General features: G+C 44.3%; 1 protein-coding gene across 1 annotated transcript in view; it reads right to left on the bottom strand.

The window, feature by feature from the left end:
* The window catches only part of AGPS (alkylglycerone phosphate synthase), a 394,780-nt gene that overhangs the window by 262,097 nt on the left and 120,071 nt on the right, over positions 1–12,612 (bottom strand). Inside the window, exons 6-7 of the mRNA XM_029605879.1 lie at positions 8,944–9,015; positions 7,993–8,072 (exon numbers count right to left, since the gene is read on the bottom strand). Coding sequence (XP_029461739.1) covers positions 7,993–8,072; positions 8,944–9,015 — 152 coding nt within the window. The remainder of the gene's footprint in view (positions 1–7,992; positions 8,073–8,943; positions 9,016–12,612) is intronic.

The following is a 12,612-nucleotide window of genomic DNA, read 5'->3' as shown; positions in this document are numbered from 1 at the left end:
CCACTGTTCACCCATTTTGCGATGTGAAATGTTGAGATTACTTACCTGATAATCTCCTTTTCCTTAGTGTAGACAGATGGACTCAGAACGAATGGGTATAGTATCCGCGTGCTAGCAGTTGGAGACTGATCTGACGTCAGCACGGGTGTATATATTAGAGATGTGAATCGGAACTGAAATCCGAACCGATTCTGGTTCCGATTCACATCTATAGAGATGTGAATCGGAACTGAAATCCGAACCGATTCTGGTTCCGATTCACATCTATAGAGATGTGAATCGGAACTGAAATCCGAACCGATTCTGGTTCCGATTCACATCTCTAGTATATATACCCCCACAGGAAGCATAGCAACTTAGTAATCTTCCTTGCAAAAGCTGTTATGGATGTGTGTACTGACGCTCAGTGAAAAGTGAAACAGGATTCCCCTGACCGATTGATAGTAGCTGGAGACCGCCAGCATTCCCAACCGGAAGGCGTTGACACCTGGTAGAGTGTATGCTCTTATGGAAACAGATGACATGGCTTACCTTGAATCGGTGAAAACCCATGTACACAGGCAGCTGGGCGGGATGCTGAGTCCATCTGTCTACACTAAGGAAAAGGAGATTATCAGGTAAGTAATCTCAACATTTCCTGGTGTGTAGCCAGAATTGGAAGTGGCGACCCAGAACCTTGAAGCGTAGGTAGCGCTGATGATCCGGATGGATCGGGATATGCAGGTAGGCTTCTGACAAGTCTAATGCCGTTAGGAATTCTCCTGGCTGTACTGCGGTCTTGACGGAGCGCAGAGTTTCCATGCGGAACCTCGGGACCCATAAGTATCGATTGACTGACTTGAGGTCCAGTACAGGCCGAAAGGTGCCCCCTTTCTTGGGTACCATGAAATAAATGGAATAGTGTCCAGAATTCACTTCCCAGGCAGGTACTGGGATGATGGCTTTCAAGGACAGGAGTCTCGCCAGGGTAGCTTCCAATGCCGCCTTCTTGTGTATGGGACATGAAGATTCCACAAACTTGTCCGGAGGGAGATGATGAAAGTCCAGATAATACCCCTCTCGGATGATGGCGAGGACCCACTGGTCCGACGTAATCTCGACCTATCTGGGGTAGAAGAGGGTTAACCTGCCCCCTATGGCTCCATCCCCCAGATGAATCGGCGGATTCTCATTGTGAGGCGCGGCCGGGACCTGAGCCCGGGCCTGCTCCCCTCTTGCGCTGCTTGGTCCGAAAGGACTGATTCCTGGCCTGAGGACGCGGCGCCTGGTAGCGACTCCTGTAAGGAATGAAGCACTGTGAACTCCTGCCCCTGGAGGGCCTTGGAAAGGCGCGCTGGCCCCTTCTGAACCGATCTTCCGGCAGTCTAGGCACTGGAGAGGCGCCCCATGTACTGGCCAGTTTATCAAGGTCACTGCCAAATAGGAAAGAGCCCTTAAAGGGCAATCTTGGTGAGGCATGTCTTGGAAGGCGCATCAGCTGACCATTTCCGGATCCAGAGCTGCCTCCTGGCGGCTACGGAGGATGAGATCCCCTTGGCTGTTGTCCGGACTAGATCTGATGCAGCATCCGTGAGGAACGAGAGAGAGCGGACTCCATGTCAGCTGCTGGAGCGTTGTTCCTGACCTGTGACAAACAGGCACGCGTCACCACTGTGCAGCAGGTTGCAATACGCAAAGATAGAGCTGCCACCTCAAAGGTCTGTTTCAGAATGGCGTCCAGTCGCCGGTCATGAGGCTCCTTTAGGGCCGTCCCCCCCTTCAACTGGAATGGTAGTGCGCTTGACCACAGCGCTATTCAAGGCGTCCACCTGAGGGCACGCCAGCAGGTCCTGGATAGCCGGTGCCAATGGGTACATGCCCGCCAGGGCCCGGCCCCCTTTGAAGGAAGCCGCTGGTGCCGCCCATTCTAAATCTATCAGTTGTTGTGCCGCTTGCAAGAATGGAAAATGGCGGGCTGTAGGACGAAGACCTTCCAGCAGGGGGTTCTGCGCAGAGGGTATAGTAGCGCTAGGACCTGTAATATCCAACTCCGCCAGACACTGAGACACCAGGTCGGAGAGATCCTCCTTAGGGAAGAACCGCCTCATGGTTCTATATGGCTCAATCCCTGGGGGAAGTTCCCCCTCGTCCGGGAGTTCGGAGTCGTCCGGTGAAAACTCCTGGTCTGACTGATCTGGGCTGTCCAGCGGCGGGAGGTCCCGCTCACGATAAGGGCGTGAGGGTCCAGGAACAGGATCCGCAGGAGCCGCCACCGCAGCAGCCGCCGCAGTCACCGCAGGAACAACAGGAACAGCGGGAACAGCAGGGCCCGGACGGGAAGCCGTTTGCATCTGTACAAAGGCATGAATCCCCTTAAAGAGATCCACCCAGGAAATTGAAGCAGCCTCTAATCGCTGGGGTACAAGATACCCCGGGATTCTCGATTGGTCGAGACTGCCCGCTAAATCTGGAGTAGCCCCTGGGGAACTGTCCGCAAATCATGGCTGAGACTGGTCCTGGCCTGAGGGTCCCACGGCCTCCTCACATTGGGCACATAGGGAGTCTGGCTCTTCACTGTGCGTGGCTCGAAGCTGGCATGCAGAGCAGAGGCTGAGGGCTTTAATGCCGGAGGCAGGCGGCGCCCCCGCTGAAGACGCTGAGGCGTTCTGTTCCATTGAAAAGTATGCGCTGAATGAAAAGCGGCCACAATATACGCTTAAGAGAACAGGCGCACAATAACCATATGCGGCAGCAATATGCGCTTAATACAATAGGCGCACAATGTTAATATGCGGCAGCAATAGGCGCTTAACACAACAGGTGCTTAATAATATGCGGCAGCAATATACGCTGAATACAATAGGCGCACAATGTTAATATGCGGCAGCAATAGGCGCTTAATACAACAGGCGCTCAACAATAACAATATGCGGCAGCTATATACGCTTAATAGAACAGGCGCTGAAGAATAATATGCGGCAGCAATATTGCCCACAGGCGCCTAGCCCTATGCGGCTCACAATATACACACAATGATAAGCACTATGCTCTCAGCAATATGCGGTTAGCAATACACGCTCAATGGCTTTCAACAGGCTCTCAGCAATATGCAGTTAGTAATACACGCTCAATGGCTTTCAATAGGCTCTCAGCAATATGCGGTTAGCAATACACGCTCAATGGCTTTCAATAGGCTCTCAGCAATAAGCGGTTAGCAATACACGCTCAATGGTATTCGATAGGCTCTCAGCAATATGAGGTTAGCAATACACGCTCAATGGCATGCAATATGCTCTCAGTAATAAGGCAATATACGCACAATGAGGAATATAATATGCGCTTAGTCATAGAGCTGCGCCTATTACGGGCGCTCAATACCTGGACAAGGCCCACAAAATGGCGCCCTCCACGGCGTGCCACGCCGCCGATCCTCTGTTCCTCGGAGACCAGAAATAAGAGATGTACACCTTACCTGATCCTCGGCGCTTCCCGGCTGGAACCCGGGCGGTCTCCGGCTGCGGGGGGAGAGGGCAAGTACCTTCACCGCCGCGTTTGAGGATATGCACCCGCTGCCTCGTCCACGCCGGGACCGAGGCGCCTCGTATGCCTCACCCGAACCTCGCCCGGGGGCTATGTCCCTGCCGTGATTCGGCCACCGGACCGAGGACTTAAACCTCCGGGGGATCACGGAAATCACCCCGGGAAACTCTACTGGGGGAGGGACCTTAGGGTATCACCGCAGGAGTGCGGGGCTCGATGTTGTAGAAGTTGTAGTTGAAAGAAAGTAGAATGTAAAAAATAGAAAGTAGATTTGGAAAACACGCTCAGCGAGCGTGCAGGCTCTCCAAACTGCTTTGAAGACGGAAATTACTAAGTTGCTACGCTTCCTGTGGGGGTATATATACACCCGTGCTGACGTCAGATCCGTCTCCAACTGCTAGCACGCGGATACTATACCCATTCGTTCTGAGTCCATCTGGCTACATGCCAGGAAAACACATTTGATGCTTTCTGCTCATTCTGTGTTGTCTTTCTAGCCTGAGGGAACAAGAGCAAATTGCAAGCTCTATCGGTCTCAGCTGTGCCTCTGCTCCAGGAGGAGCCCACTCCATCCACTCCACTCCAGAAGTAAACAGTCTGGGCCAGTCAATCCACCCCAGGAAGGGTCCCACTGTACAGCTCTGCTTCAGAGAAATTCCAGACAGCAAATTTATTTATTTTTATGTATCGACATTCGTGGGTACATCATGCCGGTTTACAATATAACTGAAAGGAGGAAATTTCAAAACACCAGGGAAGGGGGGGGGGGGGGGAGAGAGAGAGCAGATAGAAAGAGAGAAGGGGCGAGAGACTCTGGCCCGGGCCACCCAGCCCCAGAGAGACTCTGATCCAGCAATGAGCCCCACTCACAGCTGCGCAAGTTACCTCCTTGCTGATTACCTGATGCCTCAGCCACAACCCTACCTCAGATCTCTGACCTGGCCAGCCTTACACCTTGTTATTTTAACTTGCCTTGTGACCTACTTGAGCCTTCTGCCTTGCCTCGCGGCCTACCCAGGCCTTATGCCTTGCCTCGCTGCCTATCTGGGCCTCCTGTCTTGGCTTCCTGCCTTGCTCTGTAGCCTACCTTGGCACCCTGCCTTGCTCTGGATTCTATGTTCTCCTGCATTGCTCAATAGCATTCTGGGCCTATCTGTCCTGCCTTGGGGCCTTCGAGCTTACTAGGGTTTCTCAGCCCTGTCTCGTGCTCTGTTGGGCTTTCTTATTTATTGCTGCATGCTCTACTTCTGTCTTTGTCCGGTTCAGTTCCTTGTCTGTTTCCCAGGCCTTGCCCTTGGTTCAGTCCTGCCTGTATCTAGCCCATGCCTGTCCTCTGTACCAGCCTTACTGCCAGTGCCTGACTCCAGCTCCTAGCCTATGCCAGACTCCAGCTATGATGTTCTGCTGGAGACAAGTCCTATTGGTCCCAGAACCCAAGGGCTCAACTGCAGAGGAAGGAGTTGGTTAGGCAGAAGACCAACTCCAGACTTGCTCTGCAGTCCTGTATCACTTCTGCCGGGATGCTCCCTGGCTCCAGCATGCCAGAGCGTTACACCCAGTTTTATGGAATTCTCTTTCCAAGCAAGTTAATGAAGTTAAGCAGCTAAAAAGTATATTTCAAGAGGCTTATGCCATATCATTTATTTGTAGGTTTGAATTTTGTATGCTGTTTTTATTGTTTTTCATTACATTTTAAATGTACTTTTTTTTTTTAATTTATCAAATTTTAATGTATGCAACAAGTAAGCACTTGCTGGATAATATTTTAAGTAGAGAGAGAAATTTAAACAATTCAAATTTCAAAAAGAGAAAAAAAAAAAGACATAAGATTATCATCTCTACTTATATAAAATAAAGGAAATAGGGGAGAGTCCCAGTAAAACAGAGCGTTACATCAAACATTTAAATACTTGGTTGCCTGAGAAGATACAACACCTTACATCCTAATATTACCAAACCAAACGCTGGGACTTTCTAAGAGCAGGAGTTTAGGAAAGCTCTAAGCTGCAGTGGTTCAAAGAACACAGATTTGACCATGGTAAAAATGTTTACATTTGCAAGGGAAACAGTTTAAACAGCGCTCCTTTTTGCAAGGCTTCCTCCCTCATACTGAGGAATAATTTCCTCCTTGTCTGAGTAATTTTTACTAAATCAGAGTAACACCAAACATTGTATCCGAAAAAATATCGCTTGCTTATTTCTAAAATAATGTTTAAACATTATTCTTATCCATAAGAAACGCAAATGTCACAAGTAATAGACTCCTTTGCGGACTCCAACAATGTTGTTACTTCTGACAATGGTTGTTCCTGAATATTTCCTCAATTTGGGTCGGCATAGGGAAGATAGTAGGCTTTAGTCACAACTGGTTTTATTTCCTCTGGTATCTTCAGAATCTGCGAGGTATATAATTTGAATAAATCTAGCAGGGATATATTCCTCAACACCGGGAAGTTTAGAAATCTTAAATTGTGAGCCTCAAGGAATTTTCAATACTCTCAAGTCTCTTATTGACTATAACTTCACTTTGTATTAAATTTGACTGCACCTTTTCCACTTCTTTCAGTCGACCATCCATGGATTCAATTTTTAAATTTTGTTGTACAATTCCATTAGCATTCAACAGAACTTGTTTTTTTTATATCCATAACTTCCTTGGTAAGTGTTACAATTGATTTCTCCAAAGACTGTGACGCAGTCCATATAGTTGAAAGTGTTACTTCAGTTGTAGGTTGTATAATTACCTCCAACTTAGAGAGATCTTTCCCTCCTCCTCCCACTGTTGCGCCGGCACCCACCTCTAGACCAGAGGTTCCCGACATCTCGGCAATAGACAGTCCCTCCACACCATTACTCCTCAGGGGCTGTACTTTTGCCGCACGTTCCACGATGGTAAGTCCAACTGCAGTTACTCCTTGTCCAGCCGCACCTTCCCATCCTCTGGATTCTCCCAACAGGGCAGCGATCTCTAGCTGTTTTCCTTCCTCCTTGCGGCCTGGTGGTGCCGGCCTGTTTGGCGAACCAGGGCTGAGAGATGTTTCTATGGTCAAAAGGGACGACTCATGCTCCACAGTAGTTCCTTTAGCGACCAGCTCTCCCGGTGTTAGTGGTGTTGCCGTTGAGAAGAAGCTTCCTATGTGGGGTTGGTTTAAATCTAACGGGGTAGACGTTGCCTCTGTTCCCCGTACCCTCGCCTTTCTTTTGGTATGAGGCATTCCTGCTTCAGGCAATCAATAATATCGAGGTAATTCAGGAGCTTCTCTCATCAGCACATCTGCTCAGGCAGACATCTTAGGGGCCTTAAATGTACTTTTCAATTTTATTTTGTTTGAAATATTTGGTTTTATATGCGACATTGTAGATTGCTTAGTACCATGTATTTGATTTAAGCCGTTTATAAAAACTGTTAAATAAATAAATGAACACCCAGGAGAAAAGGGAGGAAAAGGGAAGATAAGATAGACACATTTAAAGAACTCCAAGAAATAAATGTAGAGGAAGTAGACCTCTTTCAACAAGGAACAAGGGAAGGGGTAGAATCAGTATCTAAAGGAATATTTATTTTATTTTATTTTTTTTACAGAAAGGGTGGATGATGTAATGGAACAGCCTCCCCATGATGGTGGCAGAGACAAGGACATTATCAGAATTTAGGAGAGCATGAAACAAGTACAGAGGATCTCTGAGGGAGAGAAAGACTATAAAGTTGAACAGATGATGTGGATGGGCAGGCTGGATGTGCCATATGGTTTTTATCTGCTATCATGTTCTATGTTTCTATTTCACTGATGGAACACCACAGATTGATGACATTTTGATTCTCACGACCTCTTTTGCTTTGCTTCCCGATAGGAAGGGAATCTAAAACTTTTTTCACAAGGATGATAGGATTTTTTGGGACAAAAAATATACATTTTTCCTGATGGCAACGCAAACTAAACAGAACATTTTGGAACTGTACTCAAATATTTGCTCTGCATGCTGAACTTCTTTTTCCATGTGTTTAGTTAAATTTCAGAAGAAATAATTCACTTGTTTTGACCCTGTAAACATTTAGCCAATATTTAGATAAACTGGTGTGTCACTTGTGTTTTCTTTTCTTAGTTTTTGGAAAATATTTTTGGGGACTTCACGTTTTGTGGGCTTGCTGGGGATTAATGTTAATATTTTAACATTTTTTTTAATCGGTTTACAATTTTGGTGTATCATTGTCATTACTTTATTTCAAGGATTTTCTTGGAATTAAATGTATAACATTTTGTTAAATAGAAAATAGTTTTGGAGAGCAAAATCATAGCACAATATTACCATTTTTTTTTTGTCCATGTCACTTAACATGACCTTTAGTTTTCAGATTTGATCTCCTACATTTTACTCATATTGGGATATTAACCAAAATGGCAAGCTTTCTGAAATTAATGATGAATTCATCTTATATCGTAAAAGTTTCACTCCTGTCATTTTAGTACGTACCATTTGTGAGGTGTCCAAAGAAACAATAGCTCTTTTTTCTTCTTCTGGACACTCCAGAGCATTACATACACTTGTTCCTCCTACCAAAAAAAAGAAAATATACTACTTACATATAAACTTTGCCTTTCAATCTGATCAACAATTAACAGAGAACATCTACTTAATCATGCACTACGAAAGGAACAGCTCTGAAGGTATTATTCATGGAAAGTGAAAATTAAAATTCAAGTGTTGACAGATATAGAAGGAAATTTACATTGATATATTAAAAGCTTAGGGGGTAGATTTTCAAAGGGTTACGCATGTAACTTACGCGTGTAACCCCGAAAACCTGCTCCTGCGCACACCCCGGGGCTTTGAAAAGGGGGAGGGAAGGGGTGGGGGCATGGCGCCGGTCCGGGAGCGGAACAGAGACCTCCAGCACAACGGCTGTGCCAGGGGATGGCGCGCCAGCAGCTGCCCAGCACACACAAGATATGCCAAATACTTGAAACAAGGTAGGGGGGAGCGGAAGAAAAGTTCCCTCCGAGGCCGCTCCAATTTCGGGTAGCGCGCACAAATGTACCCCGCATGCGCTTCTTTTAAAATCTACTCCTTAGTGTAAGAGGATACAAATGCCATAGGCTTTATTTATCCTTCAAAATGAAAGCAAAAATTATTGTAACATTTCCAGGCATAAGGTCTCATATGGATATAACTCGACAGCACTACATAAAAGTACATTCAACACCTTTAATTGCCCAAGTTACACAGAATCACTTTGATGATTTATCATCATAACCTCATGCTATTTTCCTCTCTCCCCCTCCCCCCCCCCCCCCCCAACACACTAACCATATTTGGTGCACAAACGTATTTACAGCAGTAAAAGAACTGTATACAGCTTTAGATTAAGAAAACTCATTGACTAAAAACTGCATTAGAGCAAATATTTAAAGGCATAGCACTTACCACCAAAAGGTATGATACACACATTATGTTTACAGGCCAGCTCCACAATCCTACATGCATCATCATGACAACCTAAGAGAATAAACTTAAATTAGTGGACTGAAATTGAAAATTCCTAATGAAACATATTCTATGTGCATAGGTTGCTCCTATAACTACAGCTTCAGACCTCCAATCTGTGTATAATTCTCAGAAGCAAGTATGCCCTAAGAACTGCTCCTGCCAATTTTCACTCAAACATTTGAAAAAATAAACATGAACAGAACACTTATGCATATGATTTATATATTGTGATGAACACTTTTTTTTTACTTTCAGAAAGATGCAAATTATGTTGCAACAAAAGCAGTCATTTTCTGCTCTATTCCTTTTCAAAGAACCTCTCACACTCTCATTCTGCTTCACCCAATAAACAAACTTGAGCCAAGTCTCTCCATCGTGAACTAAAACGTTGCAAGATCTGAACAAAAACTATGAGATGAGACTTATGGACCTACAGTTGTGATCATAAGTTTACGTACTCCTGGCAGAATTTGTAAGATGTGTAGCATTGGCTCTCCTTGCCTGAAATGCTGCCAAGACGCTAAGATTTAAAGCTTTGAACACCGCATAGAAATTACTGTCCCCCCCCCCGACGCAGCCGCGTTTGGTGAAACACGGGTCCGTGTCGGGGGACTCCGTGTTGCAAAATTCTTGTGTCTCTTAAGCAATGGAGTTGCCGATTTAATGAATTAAATATTTGTGCATATAAATTTTGAAGTCTGGGACTGACTCTATACCTCTGCATCTCCTTGGTGACTTGGATAGCATTTTAACAAAACATGAGTGATCAGACAAAACATGTCTTATTTTTAATGTTTTTCCAATTAAACTATTATGCATCACAGAATAGCACAATCGTTAAACAACCCACAGCAATAAAGGAAATAATAAAATGGTCCTGTTCAAAAGTTTGCATACCTCTGAATGTTTGGGCTGATAATATACACTCAAGTTGACATATACAGGTTGAAATGACAATGAAGGGTAGGTATCCACACCTATGCCTTGTTTGACTGTATAAATAGTCAATGAGTTTCTTAACTCTTGAGAAATCCTTGTGCATTTTATCCAGGGCTGCACTGGCGTTGGCGTTTACTGAAGCATGCAGAAAACAAAAGAACTGTCAAAGGACCTATGAGCAAAAGTAGTTTAACTATATATATCAGGAAAAAGATATAAAAATATCCAAATATTTGAAAATGCCAATCAGTACTGTTCAAACTCTGATCAAAAAGTGGAAAATTATGAGTACTGTAAATACCAAGCCACTGTCAGGTAGACCAAGAAAGATTTCAGACACAACTGCCAGGAAAATTTGTCAGGATGTCAGAAAAAAAAGCCATTGCTGCAGCAACACCACAAAACAGCCAGTTTACAATATGCCAAACAGCACTTAGAGAAGCCTCAAAACTTCTTGAACAAAATAATTTAGAGTGATGAGACCAAAATTGAACTTTAGTGTATATGCGTGTGTATGAGAGTATGCGAGCTAGATCGGCACAGAGAATTTAGTCAAAATTGATGGTGGTAAATATTAAAGTATTTACATTCATTAGCCAGGAAGCTGCGCGTAGGGCACCCTTGGACTTTCCATTACGACAATGATCTGAAACATAAGGCCAAATTGACCCTTCAGTGGCTGCAGCAGACGAAAGTGAAGGTTTGGGAGCGGCCATCACAGTTTCCTGACCTCAACATCATTGAGTCACTTTGGTGAGAACTCAAACATGCAGTTCATGGTAGACAACCAAAGAATTTACAGGATCTGGAAAATTTTGCCAAGAGGAATGGGCAGCTTTCCATTTGAGAAAATAAAGGGTCTCATTCACAACTACCACAAAAGACTGCAAGTCGTCATTGATGCAAAAAGGGGGCAATACACAATATTAAAAGCTAAGGATATGCAAACCTTTTTTTGAACAGGACCATTATATTATTTCCTTTATTGCTATGGTTTTATTTAATGATTGTGATGCATAAAAGTTTAATTTGAAACATTAAAAATAGACGTGGTTTGGAACGTTCGCTGGCTTAAAAATTAATCAGGAAAAGTCGGAGGCGATAGATGTCACCGGTACGTTACAGTCTATATGGCCAGGGGTATTTCCATTACGATGGGTCTCCTCGCATTTAAAATATTTAAGTATCAAAATTCCAACTCTGACAGACCTCTATACCGTTAATATAAAGCCCCTGTTATTGAAAACATTGGATACACTAGAACACTGGAAAAATTTACCACTTTCTTTAGTGGGCAGGATACAAATATTAAAAATGATTTTTTTACCAAAATGGTTATACGTATTCCAAATGATTCCACTCTGGCTAACTCGCCAGGACGCTAAGAGCATTGCAACTGCAACACGTAAATTTTTGTGGAGAAACAAGAAAGCCAGAATCTCTATGGCCACACTATACAAACCACACTCTGAAGGGGGCCTCGGATGCCCAAATCTATCTTGGTATAATACGGCTTGTAATATTAGACTAGTTCGGGACTGGCTCATTGACACTTCCATTTTTGTTCCATGCCAGAGTATAGCCAACTGGTATCGGGTTCCTACTCTGAACCCCCTATTACAAGTTGACTATGCACACATAAATGAGTACCTTAAAGTACACACCCTCTTGCAAACTATCCGAAGAACATGGTCCTACCTTGGAAAGCTACTGCAAATACCATATCGCCTAACCCCGTTAATTACCATAGCTTTTAACCCAAACTTCATACCAGGTCATACATATTCAGTGTTTCACAAGTGGCAATGTCAAGGTCTTAAGTACATCTACCAAATGTATGATACCAGGACACAACAGCTATACGACTTCCAGTCCCTGAGGACTCAATATGGTTTGCCAGCTTCCGACTTCTTTTCCTATTTACAATTACGACATTATATTAGGCAAAATGGACACTGTTTCTCTCCAACGCCTTATTTAAAACATCTGCGGGATGTCTTTTACCACCCCTCCCAATCAGCGTCCAAACATTACCCTGTATTATAAGATACTGGCTACATGTGGTACTTTAGAACATTTAGTACGCTTATATGAGAAATGGGCAGCCTGGCCGAACTTTCAACTTTCCTTAGAGGAATTCAAACATTTGTTTACTACTTTACCAGAAGTTTCCGATAACATATTGCTTAGAGAAACTAATTATAAATTTCTCTGGTGCATGTACATATCTCCTTCACAAGCACACCAATTTAAGCTAACACCCACTGCAGCCTGTAAGAAATGTCAAGCAGCCAGCAGTACATATGAACACTGTTTTTGGGACTGCCCCACTGTGCTACATTTCTGGCAGCAAGTCACGGACATATGTTCTCAAATGCTTGACATCCCTCTACCCAATGACCCTAATTTGTGGTTGTTTGGTTCACCAGTTCCTTTACATGGGGAACCCGCCTCACAGATTTGTTGTTTATCCAACGAGCAGGTCTTCTGGGAAAAAAGGTTATTCTCACCCAATGGTTAGATGATACTCCGCCGAGAGTAGAGTTTTGGTTCAAGAAACTACTCAATCTTAATGCTCTGGAGTATATAGCGGCAAAAAACACCTCTTCAAAGAAGGTAGCTATGATGACAGGAATTTGGGAACCACTTTTTAATCACCTAGCACCT

This window comes from Rhinatrema bivittatum, chromosome 6 (assembly GCF_901001135.1).
Source record: "Rhinatrema bivittatum chromosome 6, aRhiBiv1.1, whole genome shotgun sequence".
Classification (NCBI taxonomy): domain Eukaryota; kingdom Metazoa; phylum Chordata; class Amphibia; order Gymnophiona; family Rhinatrematidae; genus Rhinatrema; species Rhinatrema bivittatum.
This window is presented reverse-complemented; position numbering and strand designations above follow the sequence as displayed.